Genomic DNA, 25,687 nt, shown 5'->3' on the forward strand with positions numbered 1-25,687 from the left:
GGATAATCCTGTCCACCCTCTCCACCTGCTGCAGGGACAGCAGAGCACTTTCTCTAAAAGACTCCTCCAGCTCTGCTGTCACAAGGACAGATACAGGAGATCATTCCTGCCCACTGCCATAAGAATGTACAATAACTCACCTCTGGCAAAATCCATCACACAACAATAACACTGTTGTCTGTTTTTCTTGTTTGTTTCTATATTGTATCACAATAGAGTATCTATCTATCTGTCCGTCCGTCCGTCCGTCCGTCCGTCCGTCCGTCCGTCCGTCCGTCCGTCCGTCTATCTATCTATCTATCTATCTATCTATCTATCTATCTATCTATCTATCTATCTATCTATCTATCTATCTATCTATCTATCTATCTATCTATCTATCTATATTCTGTAATTTAATTGCGTAACTCCGTTACATGTAACTAGTTACTCCCCAACACTTGGCAGAAGAATGTTGTAAATAGTATTTTCTGAATAACATGGCACTTAATGATGAATTCCCATCATTAAGACCCCTGTTAAAAAACAGTATTTTGAGAAATAGGACACTACAAATGCAAAAAAGGTCAACAACATTTAACAAAAGTGGGTGAAATAGTTAGTGTCTTTTGATTTAATTAAATAAATCCATAGATTAATTCGTATTGGCAAAGCAAATGAGAATTTTATAGGAATTGATTCAGTTCAACCTACAGTTTTGTAGTTTTGAAGCATTTCTGAAGAATATCAGGATTAAAGGAAGATTTCAAACCTGCATCTTTGCTATTTTAACCCCAACGCTATGCACCCCAGTGGATAATACTTGTAAAATCCACAGGTAATGACAAAAATAACACAAAATTTGGCTGAATATGTACAAAAATGTGTTGTTGATGGCAGAAAATGTATCCATAGCCAGCAATTCACACTTCTTACATGGTTTATCTTCAATGCGAAGCACTTAAATATAGCTTTTCATCCTTTTAGACCTCCCAGCAATCCGCTGTGAATTTATCATGATTTCTCCTGTTAAACTGACTGTGTAGCATATTTTTTTCTCCTGCAGGCAGAGCTCCTTCTTCTCACACAATCTACCCATGGCTTAAATACTAAGTCACAACCAATAAAACTCGCTGCAGATTTTGAAAATGTTTGTCAGTCCCTGACTCTGCCTTGTAGAGAACCTCACAGGCTGTGAGCACCATTGTACCGCTGTCACACAAATATGATTACCTGGACATGACCGTACATGTTTGAGACAGTTTTAGTCTTCCTTTAATGCTCCGTGGAGACACAAACCTGCAGGTACTGACTGTCTGATGGCTCCAGCTGCCCTTCAGGACACCAGGCGCCATCTCCCTCCTCACGATTTAGCCTGTGAACACACACACAGTTAATACAGAACGTCTACAAAAGTTTGATCAAATAAATGTGTGCCCTAAAAAAAAAAGTCACATTTCATGTTTTGACTTCATGCTGAAACATCTTTGACATTTTTTCCAGGGTCTGGTGTTCTCGTGATTCACAAAGCAGCTATTCTCTTTTGTGTTCACTTCAGTGATGAAATACACTACATTACAGTGAATGAATACTTCACCCAAAACCAGAATTGAGGGCGCTGACTATCAGACACCCCCCCAAAAAAAGCAGTTTGACTGATTCAACATTTTGTTTAGGTTATTTTACTTTTTTATTTGTTTGGGGTATTTTGATCCACAGCTAAAGATGATTTTACATGACATGAAGTTATGTGTGTAACCATTTCTGTTAAAGTTTAATTTGGCTTCAAGATTATTTTTGTAAAACTAGTATAGCAATCTTGAGTGTAAATAATAATAATAAAAAGCTACAACTTATTTACCAATCCTATCACTTCTTAAACCATACTGACCTGGCATACCGAGGTCCTGTGGTCTCATACCATTGGCTGGATGCTGTGATGTCATTGTCTTTAATGCGTCCATCCTCCATGCCCAAGGCATAGCGACAGTGTGCTGAAAACACACACAGAGACAAACACCATTTAAATACAGACATTTTTTGAACAGAAAAATGATTGATTTGACAATGGGAAGGTTTTCTTTTTGGTTGTCATTACTTTAATCGGCTGTTTGGGGCTTTAAGCTGATTTGATTTGTGTTTTGGGGATAAGGTGAATGCGTCATGTCAATGAGGTTGTGTGTGTGCGTGAATACCAGGATCAATCTGTCCTATGGCTGCTGTGGCTCGAAGAATCAGCAGCAGGAAGAGGTGCATGATGGTCCGCCGATCACACCAGCACACATGCTACATCTCTGAGAGAGAGAGAGAGAGAGAACAGGATTAGCATAGGCAGTTTAAAGTGTCAGAGCCATTACTGCAAGTGTTATGATTAAGTCTGTCTTAAAACAGTACCGACAGGCCTACATGTATTACGTGGGTTCCTCTGTTTTATGTGATGAAGTTCTTTGTTAAGAACTTTCTGTTAAGTGCTCTGAAATCACCTGTGTTGTGTTGGGAAAAAATACGTGCCCCTTTTTCATGGTTTATTTAATCCTAAATCGTTATTGTATTTTTTTTTTAATGGTTTTACTATTAGTTTTTCCACCATGTTTATTTTTAAGATGCATTATTCTTAAATCACGTTACTGTTTTTACTGTCTGTCACACATACATCATTTTATATTGTACTCACCTAAAAGGCGCTTTCCAAATAAAGTTTATTTGATTGATGGAATAAGTGAAAAATCAGAAGACTTGAAAATATATGTTTTTTTCTTCCATTAACTAGGATATAGGATTTTTAACAAGAGTTTGTGATATTGTGTGTGAAAATTAACTGATTATCTGACCCGTATAAACAAAGAAAACTCCTGTTCTTCCACAAAAATCCTTGTTTCACACAACTACAGCAGGATGAATTGAGTAGTTTCAATGACTCTTTCAATTGCCTATATTTATCCTCATTAATGAGAGGACTGTGTGTGTGTGTGTGTGTGTGTGTGTGTGTGTGTGTGTGTGTGTGTGTACCTGTACCAATATCTTTGTGAAAAACTGTTTTTTTTTAGCTTTTCACCATCGGAGTGAAGACAATTGACCAAAATGAGGACATTTGAATAATATCATCCCAATGGAGCACTTTGCTGTCAGAATGCTGGCCTGCTTGTAGTAGAACTGGAGGCAGATACAGATTCAGCCCCCTTTCCTGTGGAATCAACTCCCTGCTGTAGTTCAGAAGGGAGACGGACTGTCTCCTTTTTAAGATTAGGATTAAAAATGTCCTTTTTTGATAAATGGTGTCGGGGAAACGGCCACATGGAGATTGAGAACAAGGAAAGTCCTACATTAAAAACAAAATCTGAGTGCCTACAGATGCCATCAGGCCTCACAACTTAAGTGTAAAGCCTGACTAGGCTGAATATACTAGCCTTCTGCGGGGAGTAAAGGAGGGGGGATCGCGTCGTGAAGAGCGGTCGCTCTTTTTCAGCTCGACCCCGGACGCCAATGGCGAGGCGCAAATCACAAATGGTTAAGGTTTCGTTTTTTAAATTTTTTTGAAGCACTAAGCCAGTCCATACACGCTGGAAGAAATACAACTGTTGAGGATCTGAGTGTGGGGTCCGGCAGAGAAGCCGCAACTCCACTACCAATCTAAAAAAAGGGGAAGGATAACCTGCACTCATTTTTCCCTAAAGTGGACTCTGCTGAGGAGAACCGGCCGCACCGTAACCTGCTGACTCGAGCGACATAGCAGCCCTGTATGCTGCCTTCTGCCTAGAAGGAACAATGCTGGAGACGAACGGACTTTCATGCACTCTTTGCATCAAAGTGGTCAGAAAGTAAGAGGCTTTTTTTTGTCTGGGCAGAGACAGTTTATCAGTTTTGGTTTTTTTGCTAAGCTTTGTTGTGACAAGCTTGTTCCTAAACGGACCACCAAGTCCAGTTCTTGCTTCAGTTTAAAGACCAGGGGGGCCGTATTCACAAACAGTCTTTGAGCCCTCAGAGAGCTTCTAACTTAGGCTGAGACTTTCTAGCAAGCAGTCTTAACTTAGGAGCGATTCAGGAAACCCCTTAGACCAACTCTAAGCCAGGAAGCGACAGCAACCCTTATCTTGATGAGGAAGTGTGGGTTGACCCCCGTTTCTATGACAAAAGATGTGATTGGCTGATTAAACAAGACACTCTTTGCCCCGGAAGTGATTCACCGCTGCTGCACTGTTGCATTTTAAAAAAAATATTTTTTTTTACAGTTGCCAAATATCTCAAAGCTGCGATTACTTCCATTTCTGACGTTATTGCATTGAGAGGAAAATGTGAGTGTCTCTAACGAGATCGACCACAAACATCATCCCTGCACAATATAATAAAATGTGTGGCTTTTTTAATAACTCGCGTTCATTCAGTTTGAAAAATATTTTCTCCTACCTCGTTGTACTTCTGCAATTTTCCCATCTGCTAAAGAAATTCTTCCGCCTCTTAAAAGTCCTCCTCCCTGCTCCTAAAACAGCTTTCACCTTAGAAGCTCTCTTAAAGGCTAAAAGTCTGTGCATCTGGTCCCCGCATGATGAAAATACTGTAATTACCACGCTTTGCACGTGCTGCTAAAGGACTGCTCGCCAACACGTGTCCTTTTTTCCTTTCTCTCTATTTACTAACCCACACACCTACATTTACAAACATGAATACACTTACAATGCAGAAAAAAATGCAAGAGTTTGCCATGTTTTCCACATTGCAACACATGACATCATTGTACAAATATGTGAAAAAAGTTTTAGACATGTTTTATTATGTGATAGAACTTGGGAGCACGTGGAAAACATGTGATAACATGTAATGTGTCACAAATACTGCAAATTTGAACCAGCACATTTTTAACAAGCGCAGTAATGTGAGCACTGACAAACACAAAGGCTCAGCAATATTAATTAATTAATTAATTAACAATGCATAGAGAACCTGTGTGAAGAACACATTCGACACCTTCACAGGGAAAAAAAAAAAAAAAGGGAATTGTCAGGGAGAGAAGACAGAGCCTTGACAAAGGCAAAGTACCAGAATTATTTGCCAACTTAATTGGACTTTTGGGGCATTTTGATTCTTTTCAATCCAAATTTTTAAAATAAAAACTTTATATCACAGGTTTATATCGTGTTTTATCTTCGTCTGTCATGGTACGATGGTTTTCACATGTCATTTAATGGACTCCAATGACAATGCACATGTGTTTCGCATAAGTATACAGTATATATATATATACACACACACACACACACACACACATATATATATATATATATATATATATATATATACACACAGTATTTTCCACCATAATTTGCAAATATATTCTTTAAAAATCAGACAATGTGATTTTCACGAATTTTTTTTCTCATTTTGTCTCTCATAGTTTAAGTATACCTATGATGAAAATTACAGGTGTCTCTCATCTTTTTAAGTGGGAGAACTTGCACAATTGGTGGCTGACTAAATACTTTTTTGCCCCACTCTGTATATATATATACAGTGGGTACGGAAAGTATTCAGACCCCTTTAAATTTTTCACTCTTTGTTTCATTGCAGCCATTTGCTAAAATCAAAAAAGTTCATTTTATTTCTCATTAATGTACACTCAGCACTCCATCTTGACAGAAAAAAAAACAGAAATGCAGAAATTTGTGCAAATTTATTAAAAAAGAAAAACTGAAATATCACATGGTCATAAGTATTCAGACCCTTTGCTCAGTATTGAGTAGAAGCACCCTTTTGAGCTCGTACAGCCATGAGTCTTCTTGGGAATGATGCAACAAGCTTTTCACACCTGGATTTGGGGATCCTCTGCCATTCTTCCTTGCAGATCCTCTCCAGTTCCGTCAGGTTGGATGGTGAACGTTGGTGGACAGCTATTTTCAGGTCTCTCCAGAGATGCTCCATTGGGTTTAGGTCAGGGCTCTGGCTGGGCCAGTCAAGAATGGTCACAGAGTTGTTCCCAAGCCACTCCTTTGTTATTTTAGCTGTGTGCTTAGGGTCATTGTCTTGTTGGAAGGTGAACCTTCGGCCCAGTCTGAGGTCCAGAGCACTCTGGAAGAGGTTTTCTTCCAGGATATCTCTGTACTTGGCCGCATTCATCTTTCCTTCAATTGCAACCGGTCGTCCTGTCCCTGCAGCTGAAAAACACCCCCATAGCATGATGCTGCCACCACCATGTTTCACTGTTGGGATTGTATTGGGCAGGTGATGAGCAGTGCCTGGTTTTCTCCACACATACCGCTTAGAATTAACGCCAAAAAGTTCAATCTTGGTCTCATCAGACCAGAGAATCTTATTTCTCATAGTCTGGGAGTCCTTCATGTGTTTTTTGTCAAACTCTATGCGGGCTTTCATATGTCTTGCACTGAGGAGAGGCTTCCGTCGGGCCACTCTGCCATAAAGCCCCGACTGGTGGAGGGCTGCAGTGATAGTTGACTTTGTGGAACTTTCTCCCATCTCCCTACTGCATCTCTGGAGCTCAGCCACAGTGATCTTTGGGTTCTTCTTTACCTCTCTCACCAAGGCTCTTCTCCCACGATTGCTCAGTTTGGCTGGACGGCCAGGTCTAGGAAGAGTTCTGGTCGTCCCAAACTTCTTCCATTTAAGGATTATGGAGGCCACTGTGCTCTTAGGAACCTTGAGTGCTGCAGAAATTATTTTGTAACCTTGGCCAGATCTGTGCCTTGCCACAACTCTGTCTCTGAGCTCCTTGGACAGTTCCTTCGACCTCATGATTCTCATTTGCTCTGACATGCACTGTGAGCTGTAAGGTCTTATATAGACAGGTGTGTGCCTTTCCTAATCAAGTCCAATCAGTTTAATTAAACACAGCTGGACTCCAATGAAGGAGTAGAACCATCTCAAGGAGGATCAGAAGAAATGGACAGCATGTGAGTTAAATATGAGTGTCACAGCAAAGGGTCTGAATACTTATGACCATGTGATATTTCAGTTTTTCTTTTTTAATAAATTTGCACAAATTTCTACATTTCTGTTTTTTTCTGTCAAGATGGGGTGCTGAGTGTACATTAATGAGAAATAAAATGAACTTTTTTGATTTTAGCAAATGGCTGCAATGAAACAAAGAGTGAAAAATTTAAAGGGGTCTGAATACTTTCCGTACCCACTGTATATATATAGATATATATATTTATATAAATATATATATATATATATATATATATATATCTATAGATATACAGTGGTGTGAAAAAGTGTTTGCCCCCTTCCTGATTTCTTATTTTTTTGCATGTTTGTCACACTTAAATGTTTCAGATCATCAAACAAATTTAAATATTAGTCAAAGATAACACAAGTAAACACAAAATGCACTAAGGGTGGCCCAACCAGTTATTAGGTTTAGGGGGCAAACACTTTTTCACACAGGGCCTTGTGGGTTTGGATTTTCTCCCTTAATAATAAAAGCCTTCATTTAAAAACTGCATTTTGTGCTTACTTGTGTTATCTTTGAATAATATTTAAATTTGTTTGATGATTGTTTGATTGGGGCGGCACGGTGGTGCAGTGGTTAGCACTGTCACCTCACAGCAAAAAAGGTTCCGGGTTCGAATCCGGTCCTGGGCCTTTCTGTGCGGAGTTTGCATGTTCTCCCTGTGCTTGCGTGGGTTCTCTCCGGGTTCTCCGGCTTCCTCCCATCATCCAAAAACATGCACTTCAGGTCAGGTTACCTGGCGCCGCGCTAGTGGCAGCCTGCTGCAGCAGCTCCCCCCTGAGAGCCCCCCTGCTGTAGTGAAGACATTTCCCCTCGGGGATTAATAAAGTGTATAAAATTAAAAAAATTAAAAAAAAATGATCTGAAACATTTAAGTGTGACAGACATGCAAACAAATTGGAAATCAGGAAGGGGGCAAACACTTTTTCACACCACTGTATACATGTGACTTTGATTCAAATCCCAATCAAATTAAAAATGGGCATATATTTTCCCAAAAAACAATTAAAATCTCTCAATTTCAACATTTGATTTGTTTATTCTATTTTCCGTTAAACATTATTTGTAAATCATTCAATTCAGTTTTTATTGACTTTTCTGTGTCCCAACTTTTTTTTAGAAACTTTTTTTCTCGATTCAAACACAAGATAAAAGCAATACAACTTGTAGAGTAAACTTCATGCGGATGCGACATGACTGTAACTGAATGTTCCAAAATCGTTCTATAGACCCATCGAGCTGCAGAAGCTCCAAATACAGATGGAGTTACACGCTGTACCTTAAATAGAGACTGTTCCTTAAAACTGGGGAATAAAGTCAGCTTTTTGTTTTCTGATGTAAATCTCTATTGTGCCTTCAGGAAGTGAGTTCATTCACTTTGGTTCACTTTTTTTTTTCTTGGTAACGACTGGAGGGAGAGTAAGAGTCAGAGAAAAAAAGAAAGCCAGCTTTATGTAATATGTTGGCTGCAGCTCAGTATTCTGCACTGCTGCTCATCTCTACAACAACATCATATGACCAGAGACAGAGAGACATAGAGAAAAGAACATAGAGAGAGAAATACACACAGTAAAAAGCAATTAAGAAAAAGGAGAGTGAGACACATAGAGAAATATGAAGGATCCAGAACAACTCCAAAAAACATTTGGAACAAAAAGCAAATTTTTGACTTTTCATTTGTTTTTTACTTGATGTAAGGCTTAAAACTGAATTATGGAAATAGAAACATCTTGTTTGTCAGCATCTAGTCATCATCCACTTCTGTGGTTAGATTTCAGGGTACAAAAAGACAGTGGTAGCATATCAGGATTCAAAGTAAAGGGTCTCAGTATGCTTTAGAATAGTTTGCATGATGTACAAAGGCTCTAACAAACAGTTATTTGTAATCATTAGTTTGTCTTCCCATTAAATTCTAGATAAAACAATAATAGTTTGTTTGTAAAATGTCAGAAAAAACTCAAAATGATTGTTGAAAATCAAATCTATTCCGTCATTTTTGGGAATCCGTAGGGTTGCAGATGCACTTTCATTCTACCAACTATTGGATGAACTGATTAATTGGTGTGTTGTTTTGACTGTTCTGAATGCTCTTACTGAGAGAGATGTTCATTACAGCTTCTATCACTGAGAGAAAGTTTTTTTTTTTAGCAAAGTGTGTCTCATGAATTCTCTTAGACAAAGAAACTCCTTAGAAGCTTTCTCCTTCATCTGTATCTTTCTGTCTTTCTAATTGTCCTAAGGGGAGTAAACACCAGAGAACAGAAACGCCGACCTGCAAAGCGCCTGTGAGATGCAACATGCCATGCGTTCCGAATCGCACACTATTTTTTTTAAACTTTTAGTATGGACTACAGCATTCTCTTAAAAAAATATCTACTGTTGCATGTAGTATGTGTACAATTGGGACATACTACTTTATCATAAAAATGCGTCTTAACCCACTTTGTCGCATCCGTCGCGATCAGTAGGGCGGCATTTGTTAATGCTTCTTCTTCTTCCTTTTGCGGGCAGAGCATTAGCGCCACCAACTGTCTCGTCGGCTCAGTCGATGCGACGTCTCTTCCGCTGCGCAAAGGATTGTGGGTCAGAGCAGCTCGAGTAGCATTCTGGCCTGCATACTGCAAAATTCGACCGGCTGTAGTAGGACATCCTGGTACTTTTGGCATCTATACGTCTAACTTACCAAGTAATGGGACATACTACAAGTTTTTTAAATAGTTTGGTAGTATGGATATTAGAACGCAGGGGGAGACTCTCACACTGAGCTGGAAAGAAAAGGGTGGTCATAAATTAGGTAAATAACATAAAATACCATACTTTCTGCTGCACCACAACAGCAAGGCCAGAGCTATAAAGCAACGTTGTGACTTTTCAAATTAAAAACCCCTCGGTTCCACACAAGATCCAGCCATATCCTAGGTTCTGACCTAAACATGCGATTCTTTCTGGAAGGGCAGGGGGTCCCAATCAAAGGGGAAACACTGGGTTTCCCCTCGATAAATCCTATATGTAGAAGGCTTTTTTTTTATATACTTTTCAAACCAGCTTGGCCACACAGGTTGCGTGCACTGCAGTGGGCATGTAAATTCTGTCATTCTAAATATGTTTAAGATTGTAATCGACAATAAAAATTGTTGCAGCTATTGCAGCCTTATAAAAAATGTAAATATTTCTTCATGCATGACTGTTTTTAATATAATAGCATAACATATAGCAGTACAACACACAAGAGCCACTTTTAACAATTCTATTTTTGATGCTTTAAGTACATTTTCCTGAATAGTTAACTGTCATTTCTGTACTTTTGTTCTTTGCTTCCTCTTCTCCTCCAAGCTCCTCCCACCCCACCACCCCTTCTATTTTCCTTTTTTTTTGTTCTCCTCCTACCTCCTTCTTCCTCTCCTTCCTCCTCTGCCAGAACACAGCGAGGCCAAAAGCCTCAACATTCCAAACATTCGATGCAACCCAGAGCGCTCACACAAACACAGGGATCAACATGGGTTTTTCCAAGTCTCTCTCTCTCTCTCTCTCTCTCTCTCTGGTTGACAGGGTGAATAAGACAGAGTTCACTGAGAACAAAACAGAACAGCAGAGCAAAGCCTAGAAATCAGCAGTATAGAACCAAACTCTGCCCCCAAATCAGAAAAAAAAAACAATTGGAGAACCCAAAATATCCAAATAGATCCAAATAGATGGCAAAATGCATTATCTGGCAGCGCATGTATTTGCCAATCAAATACATATTTGATGTAGAACTTGGAACATGAATATTACAATTTTACTGAATAAGTTGAGGCTGTGACGATGGAAAACATTTTGATTGTCCCTATGATCTGAAGTTGTAATTCTTTCGAACTCACATGATGAGTTACTCAGATGAGTTCCAGGATTGTACATCACCCCCTTTGTCCTAGTTAGTGTGTTCACATTGCAAAAGTGACACAAAGCTTTTAATTTTAAATTAATACAGGAAGTAGCTGCATTTGGATGACCAATGGTGACTGGCTGGTGATAAGATTGAATCAGCGGGAAAGACACTACACCTGTGGTTGACTGCTATGTTGTGGGAGGGTTAAGGTTAGGTTTAGGATTCAGGACCAGATGCCTGACAGCTGAAAAGCCAATCACAAAGGCATCGAGTTTCGAGTGTGTGGTCTCTGGTTGATAAAAATCTAGACCCAACAATGGTGACTTCAGCCATTTTATTTGGGTCCAGACACACAGTAGGAAAGCATGCTAGAAACATCATCAACACTCCCACTCACTTGCTGTGATTTTTTTCTGGACAAGCTCCATCAGACATCAAGCTTTTACTGGGGGGGCTGGCAAGGTATTGTCAGTTTATTGTTAAATCCAACTCATTCTGGCATTTATGTTCCCCCAATTAATGTCTGGGGTTCCAGTGCACATGTAAAAACAGCTTTCAGTATTCACTTAGCCAACCAATGGTGACTTCTTCAGTCACGTGGCATTCGGCCACCCAGTGGTGTAATTTTATTACTCGGTTACTCACTTATTCTTTGATAGACATTTGTATTTATGGGGCTGGCCCCCCTTTTGGACAAAGTAGGTCTTTTGGGGCGAGTACACAAATTCTACTGCTGTTTTTCTACTTCTTTTCTACTACTTGAGTGTTCTACAGTATTGTAATACAATTTGGTACACGTTTGTTCACTACTTTAAAGTTTAAAACTGTGCCACCAAATAAGAATCTGCTCAAAGATCGTAGGATCGACCCTACTCACATTTTAAGACTGGCCAAATAACAAAATCCTGAACAGTGATTACAAATTGTTACCATTCAACCACAGATACAAGAGTAACGTTTTTTTTCATTAGAAAGGTTAGACTGGAACACTCTTTGGTGCATCATTTAATCCGAAAATGTAATATGTAATTTAAGACCAGATCAAATGTACATTATGACTGCATTGTTTGATTGAATGTGTGTATCTTTATTTCTTGTCATAATTTTGGTATATTTTTATGATAATAAAGTATTATCATCGTCATAGCTATTTTTATTTATTATGATCTATTTAATTGAAATACATTTTCATTTACATGTCTCTGTTTCCACGGCAACACATGGGGTTAAGACTAACAACTGGAAAACAATTGGTTGTGTCAATCAAAGCGAATGTAATTTATGCAATGTTTACCACACCATGAAGTAGTCCGACCCTTAGCAACGACCCTAGCAACAGAGATGAGATCTAGTCCATTTTCTTGCTTTCTAGACATGGTTTCCCAAACTGAATAAATACAACACATAGAAACACTAAACTGCTCAGGTAGCTCAAGTTCGTTGTGAATAAGAAGATATCGATGGAGTCATTATTTTTTAGATTTTAGCACCGTGACATACTCGAGCACTCACGCAAAACAGAGCCCAGTTGTGTTCTGATGGTTTCAATGTAACGCACATTGGGCTGGCAGACAATAAAGCCTTACAGCTCCTTATCGACAGAACCAGATATGAATCTTCCATAATTAGATGTATAAATACTTTCTCTTTTCGAAACAGTATCACACAAGCCAAATGTAGATGTGTTCTGACTGTAAAAGCAATTTTGCACCTAAATGTGCTCATTTAGTGCTTTACAACACTGTAGGCTGATGACAACCACCTGATGAGTGGATCTGCTATCAGTGACTCCTGTAAAATGCTGATTGACAACCATCCCCTCCTTCAAGCTGTCCTCACAGAAACCAGGACCAACATTTTGCCAAATCCAATTGTGTGTTTTTAAGGTAAACAAGCAGACACTTTAAGTGAAAACTGGGTTCAAGACCCCTCAGAAGATCTTATAAATGCGTTCAAAAACCATCATGAGTGAATTAACTGTGACACAAAATCTTTGGAAAGTATATTTAGATCATATAATAAAGGAGAAAAAATGATGAGCACAGTGACAGTTCATTCTATGCAAAAATTGTGCTCATTTATTGTTGCAGCGGTTGGATTATTTGATGTAACGCCGTCTTTGACAGCTTTCAGGTGGATGTTTATAAGTCAGGCTGCCAGTTTCAGTTTTCACTTCTTTGGCAATCTGAGATTGAACATGTGCATTAGATGAATGTTTAAAATGAGAGGAGTTGATTCTTACAAGGTCGGAACTGGCTCAGTTGAAACAACTATCCAGTACAGATAATGTACTTTTGACGAGTATTTTCCATGTAAATGTGTCAATATCGGTGCTGATAAAGGCTTCTAACAGACACTAGCTGTGTCCACACATCGGGCCCAGCTACACACAGCCCCGCCTCCTCCTTTATATAGACTGCTGCAGCTTGGAACCAAGCAGCAACCAGCAGTGACATCACCCGTTGGTTTATGAACGGAGTTCGGAATTTTAGCAACCATCTTGCTAGTCCCAAGCGGTTTGGAGCAGGAAGTGACCATATTTGGGCGAGTTGGGGGAGGAGCGGGCAGGGGGATCAGACTCGGTCTGATTGGAAACCTGGCAATACTATGTCCCGCCCACCGATAGCTGTGACCTGACTGTGCCACAGGCCTGTCAATCAAACAGACACAGCCCCGCAAAAACATGGCTTTTTGAAGCTTATTTTATAATTAATGACGCAATTATTTCCAATTGGATCGCCAGAATACTAATCTGGAAGAGTGAATTTAGCGAATGACATAGAGAAAACTTGTGGAAACATGTTATTGACTGAGAATTCCATGAGAGAAATTGAATGTGAGCCTATGAAAACCGAAAAAGTGCCGTAAACTGCAATACCACCAAGTGCCCGGTGGTATTGCAGTTTAAGGCATTTCCGCATTGGCCTAATTTTTTGGACCCAGAGGCTACGTCCACTTTCATATACAGTCTATGCTTGAGACACAGGCACACGCTCTGTCAGTGTCCAGTCTCAACAGGAATAAGCAACAACTCACAAACTCTCCTGGTTAGTTTCTGACATTACCCAGCTTCCCTTCATCGGTTTATTTAACAAAATAATAAAACTAGGCTAACGATCTGTGATTATGATTAAATTTAATGTAACTTCAAAATAATTTTTCTGGCCAACAATTTGTCACACAGTCAAGCAACTAGCATTGTTGGAAAGGTCTAATCATGCAGTTTCATTTACTATGCTTTCTGTACAATTACACCAACTAAAATGGGTACCAAATTTTTTTGGACTCTAAATGTAAAAAAAAAAAAAAAAGAAGTCCAAAATATGAAAACAGATTTTCAGCTGCAGCAAAGCTTTCAGTTTTCTTCTTTCCTCACCCATTTATCATCTCATGACCGCTGAAATGTATCTTCTGACTCCGGTGATGGGCCCAAACCTTGGGTTGGGAACCATAGGTCTAAAAGTAGCTAACAGTAACTCCAACAAGTAAAATGCTGCTCACACAAGCCCCAACTTGCTGCTAATACACAAAACACACACACACACACACACACACACACACACACACACACACACACACACACACACACACACACACACACACACACACACACACACACACACACACACATAGTGGAATGCAGGTTTCATAATTTTGTCAGCACTCGGTGGAGGATCAGGGGAGCTCATCTCTCTCTTTTATCAGCAAGCAGACAGTAACTGAAGCCAAGGACCTCTTTCTTATATGGTGCCACTGTTTGTGGTTTGCCTTCATGTTCACTGTTTGCACACATTTCTGCAATTTACGGTATGCAGATTTTAACATGACAATCCAGGTAGATGACAAGACAACGTTACTGTAATCAGCTGATAATGGTTCAGATTGAGATGGGTTTTCAAAATGCATCTATCTGTGAACTATATCCCAGGATGACACATGTAGCCACATGAGATCTGTGAGCCTAAAACAATGATTCATACTGGTGCTAGTAATGAACCTGTCTACGACTGCCAAATTTGAGACCCAACCCTAACATAAGACCGACTCCATGTTTGCTTCATTTCATCCATTATTGACCACAACTTCACCGGACAAACAACATTATGTTGACTACATTCTGTCATTTTTCCGTCTTCCCACAAAGAAGTAGATATGCATATTTAATTTTACTTACAAGCCGGGACTGGAGAGAAATTTCATATTAAGCTGTTTTTAAAATCAGCTAAATCATATCTGAATCTTATGCGACAAAGAATAGCCATACAAAAAAAAGCAGTAAACTCCACACACAGAATTAGTTCATGTGTCAATTTCTCACAGCAATGTTTGTTGAAAGTTCACAGCGTCTATTATTTGTTATAAGTGCAGCTAAGCTTTTGAAAGACAACATCAGTTACTCGGTAACTAGTAATTGCTGTACAAAGTCAAGTTAAGGCAAAAGAGGCTTGTTCACAACCCCCTGCTCTCCACGCCAGAATGGTGACAGAAAGTTGAAACTGAAAAACTAATGATATGCATTGAAACCTGTGACATTGAAAAAAAATCTGAGTAAACAAAACTGAAAGAAAAACTATGAAGATTGACATTGAACAACACCTCACAATGCAAACAATATCAAAATAAAATAAAATAGTGAGATAAAAAGATTATTATTATTTTTTTTTTTTATGATTGTTTTTTGGGTTGTTTTTTTTACAGAACGCTTTTTCAATGCCATTACTTGTTTCAGTGACAATACAACTTTTTTTTTGCATGTATGTGTTTCAATGCCAATGATTCCCTTTTTTGTTTTAGTTTTAGTTTTGTTTTTCAATGCATTATTTCATTTTCAATGCCAAACTAATACTGTCACTCTTCTGGCCCCAAAGATGACACCCCAATCCAAGGTGCGATAGTTAAGTTCATGAACAGCGGAAGCAATAACTTTTGTATGTATTCCAAGTTACGGCACTTGATCGACATCAGCACCTGTGTTACACGTGTTTTTGTGACCATAATTTCATCATTGACTTGAGCAATGAGTTCACATAAAGTTTTATGTTAACTCAGAAATCTGCAATAGAGTCCCATAAAATGTTTCTAAAAAGGGGTTACGATGAAGCAATGAGTCAAGCGAGGTGTAGGTTGGTTCTTTTTTGAAGTTGAGTGAGGTTGTGTTGGTCCTCTAGGGTCAGACTGTAGACACAGAGTTCTTTGGCTTTTTGTTCACCAAAAATGTTACGCAAAATTGTATGTGTGCTCTCTGCTGTTCACATAGTGAAATTGCAAATGCGCATCTAGTAGTCACAAAAACATGTGTGTAACAGGTGCTGATGTTGGTCAAGCGACGTAACTTGGAATAGTTACTTACAAAGGGTATCGCTTCTTCCTGCTCAGTGTGCGTTGCTGTGCTGTGTTGTTTGTGCACAGCAGGAACAATTCACTGAACTTTTCGATTGCACCTCCAATATTTATCTACGCCAAAAGCCAGAAAAAACATCAGTTTTGGCAAACTTCAAGCATGTCTTGGAGACGTGAAGGTGTGAATGCCCTTTATACTCTTACTTTGAAAATTGAGAGAAAAAAAACTCAACCTCAAAACCTCAATGTTTAGGGCATTTGGCCCTAAACACAGAAAACAAAAGTGTACTTTCTATCTCAGCAGTTACTCGGGATGGCATTCCACAGAGTTGTGTGCTATGACATACTTTTCACCTAAAATGTGTTTCCCTTTCTTTCGAATAATAAGGAAGCACTGCATACATTTCATTGGTATGCAGATGACACCCAGAGGTGTTCATGTATGAATTCAGATTAAACAAAGTACTTGGTCAAACGTTAAGCATTGCTTAAATGCATAAAGGCCTGGCTGACCTGAATTTGGAACCCTATTGCATCCGTTCGGAAATATTTTCTAGGGGTCCAAGCATTGAAACCCTGTATTTTTTGTATGCATTTTTATCATAATTATTATTGTTATTATTATTAATACTATCATCATCATTATTATTACAAACCTGTTTCCTTAAAGTGGAGACACTGTAACATGTAAATAAAAAGAGAATGTGAGATTTCCAAACCATGTAAACCCATACTGAATAGAAAATAGAACAAAGACAACATATCAAATGCTGAAAACTGAAAAATTGTATTGTTTTATTAAAAATATATGCTCAATTGGAATATGACTTTCAAAATAGTTGAGACAGGGTCAACAAAAGACTGGAAAAGTTATGTAAAGCAAAAAAAAAAAAAGACACCTGCTGGAACATCTCACAACTAATTAGGTTAATTGGTAACAGGTCAGTAACACTATTGGGTATAAAAACAGCATCACAGAGAGTCCCTCAGCAGTGAAGATGTGGAGGGGTTGACCACTCTTTGAAATAATGTGTGGGCAAATATTGCAAAAATCTAAAAATGTTTTTTCTCAATATAAAATTGCACGGGCCCAGGAACACTTCCGAAAACCATTGTCTGTGAACACAGTTCGTCACTGCATCCACAAACACAGGTTAAAACTGTACCAGGCAAAGAATAAACCATATATAAACATGAAAATCATGGACACTGAGTCCTCTGAGATAAAGAGAAGTGGGAGCATCCAGCTTGTCAGTGATGGTATGGGGGTGCATTAGTGTGCATGGTTTGCTTGCACATCTGGGAAGGAAGCATTATTGCTAAACAATATATACAGGTTTTAAAGCAATGTATGCTGCCATTCAGACAGGGTCTTTTTCAGGAAAATTCTACATGTTCTGCAACAACATAGCTCTGTAAAGAAGAGTCTGGCTGCTAAACTGGCCTGTTGGCAGCCCAGATCTGTCACCTATAGACAACATCGGCGCAACATGAAACAAAAAATACGACGAAGGGGATTTCGAACTGTTGAGAAGCTGAAATCCTAAATCAGACAAGAGTGGGACAATTAAATTTTCAAAACTCTAGCAACTGCTCTCCTTAGTTACATAAGGTTTACAGTGTTGGTAAAAAAAAAAAAAGACATTATGCAACATAGTGGTAAACATGCCCCTTTCCCAAGGAATCTGATACCAGTAACACATTTCAAGTGTTATTTGTATCAAATTCAAAATTTATATTTTTCATAAAACAATAACATTTCTCAGTTTCAACATTTGATGTTGTTTTTGTTAATTTTCAATTGCATATAGATTTGCAAATCATCATATTCTGTTTTTATTGAAATTTTACAGTTTCTACTTTATTTTGGAAATGGGGTTGTATCAGAGGCCCTCGAAATTTTCTTTAGAGAAAATTACCCCAGGGAATCATAAATGGGCACTACAATAAAAAACAAATGTTATTTGTTAAATAACTCATTAATAGTACACATCATTGTCAAGTATTATATTTGCACATATAGTGCACATAGTTAATAGAGCTGCATCTGCTGATATAGACCCCACCCACTTTCACTTGATTTTTTTTTTTCTGGGAAATCGCAAGATATGCAAAACCCATTTTTAGAACAATTCCTGTTTTTCCACTCAGTGAATCAAAAATGGTGTAAAAGATCCTCTGTACCCTGTTTGTAAATAATATTTTAGCCCATTTATCTTTTTCTTTTCTTTTTTTGCATGCAAAAGGATGTGAAAATATTACCAGAAGTGACCTTTTTGGGTGAAACGCTACAGCTTTGCCAAACAACCCATGAGTTGCATGAGATTTGACATACCTGGTCAATGATCAGATTGTGAGTCAACAAGAAAGTTACACTTCTAGGAGGCACTCTTAAACTATTTTTTTTCTTATTCTAAATTATATATGCTTTATTTCATTCTTGACCTCTTTGCTCCCTCTCTGGTGATTGAGATGGAATAGGGGATTGCTCCATCCACTCTACGCATTGGTATTTAGGGCAGCTGTGGCTCAGATGGTAGAGCGGGTTTGCCCACTAATTGGAAGGTTGGCAGTTCAATCCCTGGCTGCACCTGTCCACATGCATATGTGTCCTTGGGCAAGGCACTGAACCCCAAGTTGCTCCCAATGGTGTACCATCGGTGTGTGAATGTATTCCTGATGGCGAGCACCTTGCATGGCAGCTCAGCCTTAATTAGTGTGTGAATGTGTGTGTGAATGGAAAACTGTAAAAAGCGCTTTGAGACCACTATTGCACACTAACTTGGTGGTGGTTTTCTCCGTTAAGAGCAGGATCTTTTCTGTCTGCCTCTTAAAATCACTGCTATAGGCATTGGGTTGCTAATCAGGTGGGCGTGAATTCAAATCCAGGCAGTCCATGCGAAGCCATAGGAAATCCATATTTTGTTTAATCTTATATACATGCAATACACTGGTTAATCTTATGAGCCCTAGGCTAGGATAACTTTCACTTTTAAGTACCTAATTAGGTCATTATAAAGACTAACCAATCCTATTTCTCAAAACAGTCCAGGTCTAGGTCATCAAGATTTTCCAAAAATGGATATAATCGTGCTTGCAGATGATTTAAATTAATTTATGAAAGAAAAAGGTATTTCATCTAATGATGGGTGGGTGGAGCTTCTGGTCTGACTTGCGTGTAAATTCTTGGCTTTGACATGGCTTTGGTTCAGAGTTGTGAGGGGGTGATCGGACCCCTTTATAATTGATTGCAATTCTAGTTGTGTGTGACCCAGAAAATTTCAGAAAAACACTACTTTATAATCTAGTTAGTCTGGATCACATTGTCATGGCCTCCAGTTCTACAAAAATTAAGAGTGATTATTTGACCAGGATATGTCCTTTAAGTCACATACTCACACAACAAAGTCTCTCAGATGACCTTCTTTAACTGTGCACTGCTGTCAAAATTAGGCACATCCTGTCTCTGAGCAATGCTAAAAAAACAAATCCATGTATTTGTTTCTTCTCGGCTGGACAACTGCTATTCCTTACTATCAGGCAGTCTCAGTAACTGAGAAAAGCATCCAGTTTATCTAAATGTTGCATTGTGAGCACAAGAAGACAGCAAGGGTGATCATATTTCCTCCATCTTAGCTTACATTCATTGACTCCCAGTAGAATCAAGAATAGAATTTGAAATCCTTCTCTTTACCTACAACACCCCTTTCGACCAAGCTCGTAATGATTTTACAGCACACTATTAACCCAATAGACCAGAATCTTTAGATCTCAGGACTTCTTGCCTCTGGAACTAGCTTCCAGATTTAGATTCAGGAGGCACACACTCTGTCTACTTTTAAGATTAATATTCCTCTCTGTGAGCTATTATCTCTTGCTCTAGAGCCTTTTCTCCATACTGTTCTTTTCTCTCTACCGTCTCCTGGCCGCCCACCTTTCAGTTTGGTTCTGTCTTGAGGTTTATTCCTGTTAAAAGGGACTTTTTCTTTTTACTGTCACTCATGTTGGACTGAATTGTTGGGTTATCTCTATAATGTTATAAGGTCTTGACCTTACTATATTCAGTGCCCTGAGATGGCTTGTGTTATGATCTGGTGCAATATGAGTAGAATTGGATTAGAAGATGAAAGACTTCATATGGTGACTTAACTATGAGGCTAAACATCTTTGGAAATGTTTAATCCAAACTTATCAAGAATTTTGCTGAAAGGAGTTTGGCTGTTTAAGGTATTTCTTGACAATATTGTCTTTTTTCTATATCACTGTTGAAAAAATATCAATATACAGAATATCGCCAAAACTCTCATTTGAATGGAACCATCTCCATCATTCTTATCAAATTTGACAAACTATTCATCAATGGAAAAGCAACAACGCTTACAATTAAAATTGTGTAAACCAAAAGGCAACAAAGAAAGCAATAGCTAAGTAGGTGAATTTCGTATGCCACATAAGTAAGGCAAAAGCTAAATCTGAAATTCTGCAATAGAAAGTACAAATTTAATTATTTCTGAAATCTAACTAGCTACAAATGAACGAGCCTTGCTAGCAGAATAGCAGGCTCATGGATTTCATCTGATTTTGTGGTCATTCTAGTCAAACTGCTTTTAAATTACATATTTAGTTTTTAAATAAACAACAAATTTATTAAACTATAGTGACATAATACGAATGGACAAAAAGAAATAAGATCTGATTTTGTTTGTAGATAATAAGTTTGCTTTTAAGTTTAGTAAAATATAATTAGAAAAAAGGCATTCATATATAATATGGATATTAATTCTATTCCTGTCTGTGATTCTCAATATTCTTCTTCAATGATATGACAAAGCACATCAAGTTGTAGCCATGCCGAGTTTATATATTTTATGTTTCTTAAACGATGTTACCACTTGGTTGACAGTTTGAGGATGGTTGGGGGGGTTACAGCTTTAATTATTTTACCTGGAAATGAATGTGTTTTTGTGCCCTCTGTTTAATACACTCAATAAACACACTGATTCTTCTATCCAGCAGCAGCAGTGAAAGAGAAACACTTTTGTGTTCAAGAACAGCTGCAGCTTCCTCAGACGCCTTAATTTGAAAATTCTTTGCGTCGGTGGCCTGCCCCTTTCCTCTATGTAGCCAAGACAGCGACCGCTTACGGTGGAAAGTGTCCAGCGTTTCACACTTCCTTTTTCCTTTTTGGATTGATTTGAGTGCCATCATCCTGGTACTTGCATGTTTCTGTACTTGACAGTGTGAAAATGCACTTATGCACTCAAAATAGTGAGTGTTAATGCACAAGTACGCCATTTGGAACAAAGCACAGTGTGTGTGTGTGTGTGTGTGTGTGTGTGTGTGTGTGTGTGTGTGTGTGTGTGTGTGTGTGTGTGTGTGTGTGTGTGTGTGTGTGTGTGTGTGTGTGTGTGTGTGTGTGTGTGTGTGTGTGTGTGTGAATTGGAGGCAAACTGTAAAGCGCTTCGAGACCACTAAGTTGATAAAAGGGCAACAGCCTATGAGTGCAAATCATTTGCCTTCACGGTGTCAACAGCGCTTCTAACACCACTGTCAGCAAATTCAGATGAAATAAAAACGAGATTTTTTTGTTTGGGGGTTGACATTTTTCCACCAATAAATACGTTTTGACTCTTCATTGCACTTTTACATCACTTACATTCACGTTGAAGTTCACATCGCATCTCTGTGTATCTTCTCCGCTGCGTGTGTGTGCTGGCAGGTTCTGAATGGCGAGCCCCAAAACACCGACAGTGGAAACATTGTTATCTGACATGTAAATAATTGCTCAAACTGTTGCTGTTAATGTAATACCTTGACCTTGCCTGAGAGACGGCGTAGACATTTTCAAAGTAAGAAGTCAAATTTGTTTTGGTGTCATTAAGGATTACAAGCTATGCAAGAACCCACACATAAATCCTGGGAAATTACAATCTTTTCAAATCAATCGCACTTTTGTATAAAACTACAGGGCTGCTATGAGATTACAAACTGTTGTGCTCAGGCCTGGGGAAATGCATGTAAACACTAATTCATTTTTCATCCCACAGAACTGCCCATAAGAAGTGGAGAGTGGACTTTCAGCCTTATTTTTGGTCTTTTTTTTTAAATGTAATTTTTTTTTTAATCTATAATCTGTTTTGAAAACATTCCTTTCATTTGCTGTTGAGGGGAAATAAAAGTGTGATAAAGATTTACTCAGGAGAGAAGTTTTTTGTTTAAAAGTTTGAAATCTTTGAGTTTGTGCTTGTAAACTGAACTCACTGAGCTCTGAGTATTAAAATGTATCCCAGACACAATCCTACATAAAACCTCACTGCGGATCCAGGGGTAAGATATCACACACACACACACACACACACACACACACACACACACACACACACACACACACACACACACACACACACACACACACACACACACACACACACACACACACACACACACACACACACACACACACACACACAGTCCATTCAGAGCTTATGAAAACACTACAGGCTGAGAGATTATTTACTAAAGAGGGATCAGTACAGCAGACAAAACACACCTGCCCATCCAGGACTCTCCCATTACTACCAGAAGTCCTTCTCTCCGACTTGGCTGGTCGGTGGTTCGTTAAATCATGTGTGTGCTCACCTATAGCATATAGATCATGATAACATAAAGCAGTGCTCAGGGCACATAGAATTAAATAGGAATTCAGTAGTTCCAGCTTTATTAACAGCTAACTGACACTAAACTTACTCCAGACACACTTTAACGACATGTAGGAGGATTAAAAACAAACACAAGCTTAGTTTGTTGTTGTGCTGTTTTGCCTTTGGGAAGTCGACGCAGTAGTCAAGTCAGAATGGAAACACAAGAGACAACAAAGGACTCCCTCTTTGCACAATACCCAAGGCCCAGTCAAGATTTTTAACCACAAGAATTGCAGTTAATGCAAAACACACAGTAGGCTTTATTTATTATTGTACTTATAATGTAGTACTGAATGTCATAGCACCTGACTTTGTGTTTTTCCCAACTGTGTTTCTATGCTGCTGTGGCGACTAAATGTCCCCACTGTGGGATTAATAGTCTTATTTTATCTTGCTGTATTTTATGCATTTGTGTCTAATGTTAAACATTTTGAGATACACCTTGCTCTGATCCATGGATTCATAATTTTTTTTCATTTAAAGGGTAGTAGAGTTTATTGTTTACTTTCAGATCACAGTTTGTTCCTTTACTCCACAGCATTACTTGTGCAGGTCAGAAAGTGATGTGATGACAAACAGTCCTGCATTTGGATCTATTCAGCGACAAATTACTTTTCATTTCACTTGAACAGCAAATTTACATGACCAGCTACTATTTATACTTTATATTTTTACCTCAATTTTTATTGCTATCTTCTTATGCTGCTGTAGCGTAAAAATGTCCCCTTGTGGGATCAATAAAGCATATTTAGCTATCTAAGCCAAGTGTGTTAATGCAACCCTACACTGTCACGGGATGCTGGCTTTTCAACTGTGCTCTGATAACAGGAAGGATGGACCTCTTCTCCTCTGTAGCCTGGAGGATGCAGTGTCCATGATTTCCCAAAAAAACCTTTTAATTTTGATTCGTCAGACCACCAGACAGTTTCCCACTTCGCCTCACTCCATCTTAAATGAGCTCAGGTCCAGAGAAGCCAAGTCGAGTTTTAACCTGCATTTGTGGATGCAGCGATGAACTGTGTTCACAGATAATAGTTTTTTGGAAGTGTTTCTCAGCCCAGACTTCCACCACAGAGTCGTGTCTGTTTTTAATGTTGTTGCCGCCCGAGGGCAAAAAGATCACGGCCATCCAATGTTGGTTTTCAGCCTTGTTCCTTGTGAACCGAGATCTCTCCAGATTCTCTGAATCGTTTTAATATATTATTTACCGTAGATGGGGAAATTGCAATTTTTACGTTGAGAAACATTATTCTTAAATTGTTGCATGCAGTCTTTCACAGAGTGGTGAACCCCTTCCCTGCTAAGCTGTTGCCAAAGAACCTCTTCAGTTGTGAGATGTTCCCCCAGGTGGTTTTTTTGGTTGTTTTTTTTAAGCGTTACACAACTTTTCCAGTCTTTTGTTGCCCCTGTCCCAACTTTTTTGGAGTTGTGTTGCTGCCCTCAAATTTCAAAAGAGGATATATTTTTCATAAAACAATACAATAATATGTTGTGTATTTTCAGTTAAAATACAGTTTCATCTGATTTGCAAATCATCACATGCTGTTTTTATTTACATTTTACACAGCATCTCAACTTTTCTTTGGAAACGGGTTTGTACTTCATCGTCCATTGTCCTAACATTCTAAGTGGTTAGTCTCTGCGGACTTCACACATCCTATCTTTAATCTCTGGCATTTCCCTTTAATCTAATGTTGCATTATAGATTTTTTTTGTTGGCAGTTTACCTTTGTGATTTTAAACTGAAAGTATATAGGTGGATGTCATTTTTTGGTAGGAGAATTGTTTAATCAGTGACATCACAGGACCATTTGTCCTGCAGGTTCCAGCTCGGATGTAAAGGCCTCAGTCGGAAGCACCAGCAGTGATTTCAGCTGTGTTGTCATGCAGTTAAAAAGGTTTCCAGCAGGTTTTTTTTAACCTCATGATTTAACGTCACTAAAACCGTTCAGGGACAACAAAGGCAAAGAAAGTGACAGCTGCTTACCTGTCAGCAATTTTATCTCCGTATCCACGACAGCAAGCGCGCTCCTCCCCACCCCCCCGGTTCGATCCGTTTTTCTTGGCGTTCAGTCCGACAGCTCGTGTGTTTGTTGTCGAAGACAGACTTTTGACAAGCTCCCAACGATAACGGTGAAAGAGACCAACTTCCACTTTAGGGTTCTTTGTTGTATGCTTTATTTTCCTTCCTTCGGCTCTTCTTCTTAATCTTAGTCGTCTCGCAAAAAGTGTTAGGCTATTAACAGAAAGATCTGCACACTCAAAAGAATGAGGGACAAAAAAAAAAAAAAAAAAAAAGTTTCTGTGTATTTACATCACATCCCGTTTCCGAAGAGGAGGAGGAGGGGGAGGAGGAAGGAGGAGGAGGAGGGAGGAATAGGAGGAGGAGGAAGGCAACACGAGCCCCCTGAGTGTCTGACATGTGAGAACTTGGAGGAAAACTGTTTGAGAGCCCTGCAAAGGGAAGTATGGAGAGTAGATAGGATTTTTCCACCCCCTAAAAGTAAAGTTTAATGTCTTATTTCAATAACATTCCACTAAAGCATTGCAAGCACTGCGTACTTTCACATCAGCTATTTGCTCTAATGTCTACAGATACATTTTCCTGTAAAACAGCAATACCTTAAAATAGGCTACTCTAGTTTAAAAACAAATAGTAACAGGGACTTTAAAAGCTCCGCAAACAGGATTAAAATATTAAGAGATGATAAGAAGTGCATGATTTCCCCTCATTATTTACATATTTTCAACTATTTCGCAAGTTCTTCAAATCTGAATTTGAGGTCTTACTGAGGTTGGGATTCTGGCATTTAGAATGAGAGTCAAAATTGGATTTAT

The 25,687-nt window shown here is 38.7% G+C and overlaps 1 protein-coding gene across 3 annotated transcripts in view; it reads right to left on the minus strand.

Annotated features, from left to right (window-relative positions):
- Window positions 1–25,117, minus strand: part of ddr2l (discoidin domain receptor family, member 2, like) — a 51,950-nt gene extending 26,833 nt beyond the window's left edge. For all 3 annotated transcript variants that reach the window (XM_069705925.1, XM_069705927.1, XM_069705924.1), the window contains exons 1-4: window positions 24,837–25,117; window positions 2,175–2,273; window positions 1,871–1,973; window positions 1,279–1,354 (exon numbers count right to left, since the gene is read on the minus strand). In XM_069705925.1, coding sequence (XP_069562026.1) covers window positions 1,279–1,354; window positions 1,871–1,973; window positions 2,175–2,235 — 240 coding nt within the window. In that variant the 5' untranslated portion in view covers window positions 2,236–2,273; window positions 24,837–25,117. The remainder of the gene's footprint in view (window positions 1–1,278; window positions 1,355–1,870; window positions 1,974–2,174; window positions 2,274–24,836) is intronic.
- Window positions 25,118–25,687: the final 570 nt, after the last annotated feature.

The sequence above is a fragment of the Brachyistius frenatus genome, unplaced genomic scaffold (assembly GCF_029030835.1).
Source record: "Brachyistius frenatus isolate BFR_SWC_R1_liver_20210118 unplaced genomic scaffold, ASM2903083v1 Contig_60, whole genome shotgun sequence".
In the NCBI taxonomy this organism is placed as follows: domain Eukaryota; kingdom Metazoa; phylum Chordata; class Actinopteri; family Embiotocidae; genus Brachyistius; species Brachyistius frenatus.